This window comes from Populus trichocarpa, chromosome 2 (assembly GCF_000002775.5).
Source record: "Populus trichocarpa isolate Nisqually-1 chromosome 2, P.trichocarpa_v4.1, whole genome shotgun sequence".
NCBI classification, from domain to species: Eukaryota; Viridiplantae; Streptophyta; class Magnoliopsida; order Malpighiales; family Salicaceae; genus Populus; species Populus trichocarpa.
The window spans coordinates 2,129,846-2,135,591 of NC_037286.2; the positions used below are offsets into that span (position 1 = coordinate 2,129,846).

At 36.4% G+C, this 5,746-nt stretch overlaps 1 protein-coding gene across 2 annotated transcripts; it reads left to right on the forward strand.

The window, feature by feature from the left end:
- LOC7479725 (cyclin-T1-3) lies at positions 1 to 4,864 on the forward strand. Of its 2 annotated transcripts, XM_002300716.4 has the most exons (7): positions 2 to 919; positions 1,367 to 1,661; positions 2,503 to 2,584; positions 3,153 to 3,287; positions 3,370 to 3,542; positions 3,650 to 3,801; positions 4,045 to 4,864. In XM_002300716.4, the coding sequence occupies exons 2-7, from the start codon at positions 1,471 to 1,473 to the stop codon at positions 4,590 to 4,592; spliced, it is 1,281 nt and encodes a 426-aa protein (XP_002300752.1). In that variant the 5' UTR covers positions 2 to 919; positions 1,367 to 1,470; the 3' UTR covers positions 4,593 to 4,864. The 2 variants fall into 2 exon arrangements, with proteins under 2 accessions (XP_024449906.1, XP_002300752.1); XM_024594138.2 differs by lacking the exons at positions 2,503 to 2,584; positions 3,153 to 3,287 and having other exon boundaries at positions 1 to 919; positions 3,381 to 3,542.
- The last annotated feature ends 882 nt before the right edge of the window (positions 4,865 to 5,746 follow it).

Genomic DNA, 5,746 nt, shown 5'->3' on the forward strand with positions numbered 1-5,746 from the left:
CTAAAATTCCTTTAAACTAAAAAGATGAAAATCAAGTATTTGAACATATTGATTAACTCTTACAGTATGGTATTTATATATTTTGAATTTTGAAACATCATCAAGTTTTACATAAAACATAGAAAAATTGATCCGATAAAAATCAAACTTAACCTATAACCTAATTAAAATCTATTTATTCTTTTAAAGTAATATTAATTTTTTTTTTAATTTGATAAACCTATCCAATCCATGATGTAGATTTTACACCGATCAACCTCCAATCGGTACACCTAATTAAATTTCTAGTCAAGAAACAAAACTTCGGGGGGGAATTTATAAGCAGAAATAACGTTCTGTTTTTATTACTAGAGAGGGATAACTTTTCCTTTTGATCTCATTATCTGTGAAGCAGAAATAACCTCACAATATTTGTTATTGCTCGGATATTAAAAAATTATATTATTACTCCTAACATATTTAACAAGAAGTAAAATGAGCTGATTGGCAGCATAATTAACAATGCTGGATCCAATTTTAAATTGAGCTGAATGGGCCGAAATTAGCAGTCTACACACTTCTCTTGAGCTTTCATTTAGTGAAAGGACTTTGCCCACGTAGATGACCAATTAGGTCCAGTAAATTTAAGTTCAGGCCCATATAGCTAAAGATCACGTGAAGCATGAGGAATCTCAAGTCTCCTTTCTTCACTACAAAGCAACAACCGCCGTAGCATGCGTTGCGGAGCGCGTGCAAAGAACGCGTCACGCGTTTGAGATGACGTAAGCACGTCCAACATCAGAGTCAACGTCAACTTCACTGAAATAGAAGGGAAAAAAATAAAAAAGCAAGAAAAATAGAAGAGCTTCAAACGGTAACCTAAAAGCCAGGGTTACTGAAAAGCGACTGTTGCATCCCCTGATCCTTCCATCTTCTCCAGGTATGCACGACTCTTTCTCAATTTCTAGGATTTGTTCTTTCGATTAATTGATCCCTCTTTTCTTTTCAATTGATTTTGGAGTTTAATTAAATATAGAATTATGCGAATTTGAATTTAATTTTATTAATTGCGTAGAATCTTTGTAAAGAAACGAGGCCTCTTCTCTTACAGGAAAAACTAGAAGAAAACTTTGAGTAATAAAGAAAATTTTATCAATTGTAATTAGTCATAAGAGCTAGCAATTTTTATTCTTTTTAGTTATTATTGGAAATCTTGAAATTTCCCATACAGGAAAATTTTGAAACTTTCTGCACCAATAAGTTTTTTAATTTATGCAATTCTTGCTATGAAATTGTTGGTCTTTGGATAATATTTCTTAAAAAATTCCTTTGAAGATTTATCTTTTTTTGTTCAATTTTGTAAATGTTTGTCTGTTTAACTGGGCAGGAAATTGGATCGAGGGGTGATTTTTAAGTAAGGAAAGTGCGTTTAGCAGTCATATCTTGGGCAGTATATTTAGAGCTCTCTTCCATTGAGAAGAGAAGTTGAGGATGGCTAGGATTGCAACTAGCATGCACTTGCCGAAGGAGCCTCAGTATCATACACGCAAGTGGTACTTCAGTAGACAAGAAATTGAAGATTTTTCCCCTTCTAGAAGGGATGGTATTGACGTTGAGAAGGAGTCTCAATTACGGAAATTGTACTGTTCATTTATTAAAGAGCTCGGCGTGAAGCTTAAAGTGTAAGCTCTAGATTTATTCGTGTTGATCCATGCATTTGAGATGTAGTGGTCTAGTACCTTGAATGTGGCTATATGATGCGTGCTTTGGCTGTGTGCTTCCGATAGTGTTACTAACTTTACATCCCTATATGTCCGATTCCATATTTATTCCAATGGAAGTTGCTTCGTGTTACTTGCTTCTTTCTAGCTTGTATACTTCATTGAAGTTGCCTATTATGTTAGTTGATGAAGTTTGTGGAGGCTGTTCTATTGGGTGAAGATTCAGATGAAGTTGGATTCCTATTTTCACCCAGTTGCTTGTCCTCACCAGAAGGAAGAATTTTATGCCTTTTTACATTGTCATTTCCAGTTCTGCTGCTGTTCTCTGCATGGCTTAGCAGCATTTATTTAATCCATCTTCCACTCATGGTTGATGGGATGGTACTTGATTATATTCATAGTCTCTTCTTGTTTTCACCTTGTCTTGACTTGATTAATCCTTTAGGTGCTGTTGTTGCCATGTGAAGTGGTTTGTTTCACTCTGGTTGCACCATCTCTTGCTATCATATTGTTTGTGGAGTCATCCTTTTGAAACTGTGCTCCTCTATCTCCATGCTCCTTGTGCTCCATGGGAAAGTAAAAACACACTTCAGATGATTGGTGCACAAAACCATCTCCAACAACTCTTAAGTTGTGTAACTTGATGAACCCTCTGAAAGGCCTAAGAGTATTATTTCATAGTTGTATGGCTGTGGTTCTTGACATGTCATCATTGCCCTTTTATGCAAAACAATTTATTTTCATGACACTCTTGGCATTTCATATTCACCGGTGATGGTGACCCTTGATGTCTGCCCTTCAGGCCCCAGGTGACAATAGCATGTGCATTGATATTGTGCCACCGGTTTTACATGCGTCAATCTCATGCAAAGAATGATTGGAAGGTACTACTTCCATCCTTGGGTTGTATCTGGCTCTCCTATTCTCAACAATTCTTGTGTGGGTTGGCTAATTTGTAATTTTTCTTTGTCGGACAAATACTTATAGCCTGCAAAGCGTATATCTAAGCATCTATCTTGTTACACACCCACAGAGCTTACATTTGCATGTGAAACTGAATGTATTGCATCAATGCTTGACATCTATAATGTTGAAAGCAGGAATACGTGTCCATGCTGTTACACTATCTCTTAAAAGGAATTGTTGATATTATTTTTGAATGTAATACCGTTTTCCAGATATATTATACTCTGTTTTTTTTTGTATTTGAAATGCACACTTGCTTTAACCAAGGAACAAATATCTTTTCTGACTTTTTCAAGCTCCATACTATTTCAGGTCTACTTTTTATCCTTTTCCTCCCCTGTGCTTGAAGCGAATCATCATTTCTAAAATTGGCCCACATGCTTATGTTTCACATGCACAGAAACATATACCTTTTTTTTGGGAAACAACAAGCAGATGGCTGGTTTTGATTTGCCTTTAATTCCTTGGAAGTTTTAAAAATTGCAGACAATGGCATCTGCAAGCATGTTTCTTGCTTGCAAACTGGAGGAAACTCCGCGCTTGCTGAGGGATGTTGTTGTTGTGGCTTATGAGCTGATGCACAAAAGGGATCCTTCTGCCTCACATAGAATCAGGCAGATAGTAAGTGGATTCCTGTAATTCTTTCAGTTTCCATTGTTCCAAGCTGTTGCACTTACTTATCCAGCAAATCATTTGCTTGTAGGGATTTTGCAGTAGTCAGAAGGAATTGCTTGTAACTGGAGAGAGGCTTTTATTGGCAACAATTGGTTTTGATCTTGATGTCCAACTTCCTTACAAGCCACTTGTAAATGCTTTGAAGAAATTGAACATATACCCAGATCTTGCAAAAGTAGCTTGGAATTTTGTGAATGATTGGTAAGCCCTCTATTTGCTCGTTGTATTTGGTCCAGTGTAGATTTGATTATAGATTCTTGCCAATTATCTCTTTGAATGATCATGTATTTCTGTGATGGGATTTGCAGGCTTTGCACAACTTTATGCTTGCAGTACAAGCCCCATTACATTGCAGCTGGTTCCATGTATCTCGCTGCCAAATTTCAAAAGGTGAAACTTCCTACAGAGAAGGGAAATGTCTGGTGGCTGGAGTTTGACATTTCACCTAAACAATTAGAAGGTATGTTGGTATATATTGCTTTAAGTCAAAATTATGAACATCGGGATCCTTGATCTTGACTACCTGCTGATATCAATTAGCATTTCTGTTATATTGATTATTTACGCAGATGCAGTTTTTGTAGTTCAAACATAATTTTTTTTTAAGAGATGCACCCATATTATTAGTAGAACAACTTTTTTCTGTTCATTCATTTGTCCTCGTTTAACTTTCTGTTAACCTATTTTCACAAATGCTTTCCAGAGGTCATCCAACAGATGGCCAGGTTGTTAGAGCAAGATCCAAAAAGGACTCTTCCGGCAACGCATGGGAGGGTTCCACAATCTAAAGCTTCTGCCAAGAAGATGGTTACCAGTAGTGCGCAATCAGCTGTTACAAGTGTATCAATGTCTAATTCACTTGCTAGCGATGGGGCTGTGATGGAAGCTTCATCCTCATCTGACAGAAACACCAGCCTGAATGAAGTTTTACCATGTCAAACAATTGATAGTGGTGCAAGCAGTGTTGTTGAGGATGGTGATGGTAAGAATCAGCCAAGAACAGGGGACTATGAGTTGAGCTCCAGCAGCAATATTGCCCCATCTTATAATTCCCATCATAACATTGATGTCCACCAGATTAGAGAGACATTAAAGAGACGGAGATGCCAGATAGCTGCAAAAAGTAGAGCTTCATTGTCCAATGAAACCATGGATGCTGAGTTAGATACGGAAACCTGGATAGAAAGGGAGCTAGAAGAAGGGATAGAGTTGCAAACTGCTCCTTCAGAGAAGAAACGAAGGAAGGTGTGATTCGGAGGATAAGAGCTAAATAGTTACATATAGTTGAACGAGTTTCAGTATTCAGAAAAGCAAATCTTTCTTGGTCTCCTGCAATTGTCAGGCAAGTTTTAGAATAACCTCGTAAACATTATCCTTGTCATTTATTGATTCCTGAGAATATCAGCTAAAATAGACACATTTAGTTATAACATTTTTTGCATCGAATATTTTCATTAGAGCGAGAGTATTGAATTTGTGAAGTTGTAGATCATATATTACAAGAGATTTTGTAATTGTTAGCAGCAGCGGCATCCATGCTAGGAAATAATTCAGCATGTTGTTTTTCTGCACTTCTTTAAGGGAAAATTAAGAAGTTCTTCGTTACTTAATTGTTCTCATTCGTTGTAAAGCTACGAGAGAAATTTTCCATGATCCCATTCCCTTTCCTGGTGATGTGAATTTGTAAGCATGGCTGGGATGTACCCCTGTCGTTCCTAGTTTTCAGCCCATTCGACGAGTAGCTTAGATGAAGCTTGGGTAGTCTTCCGGCCCATTTAAGCAAGGATCCATAGGCACTCCGGTCCAGGTCCTCGGTCCCATCAAAAGCAACTTGGTCAGAAACGAGCTGGGTCATTTATTGGGCCTCTCTAAAATTTTACTGGGCCGATACTGAGACCCTCTTCTTCTTCTTCTTCTTAGAATATTCTTAGAACAAGGTTATGGATTTTTTAGGTATTCCAATAGTCTATAGTGTAAACTTAGCATTTTCCTTTTGCATTTTTTATAACATAACAATGAACAAAAACATGGTGTAAACATTTGAGAAACTATGCTGGGGGTTGAACGAAGGCTAAAAAAAAAAACATTAACTTGATTAATTTTTAAGTTAAATATAATTTTAAAATGCATTCGTTACCGCAATTTCAAGCACCCATACAAAAAAAGGCATTAAATCGAGTATTTATTTATGAATTGACATTTTTGGTTTGAATTTATAAAATATTAATTACAGATACCTGATTTCTATTTTTTCATGTCCATTAAAGGCTTTAAAATAAGACTGAAGTCAATGGAGAGCTTATTTAAGGGGTCATTTGGGACTATTTTCTCTTCCTTCTTCATGTTTTTGTTTTCATTTTTAATAAAATAAAGAACAATTATTTAAGTAATTTTTAGTTTTGCTT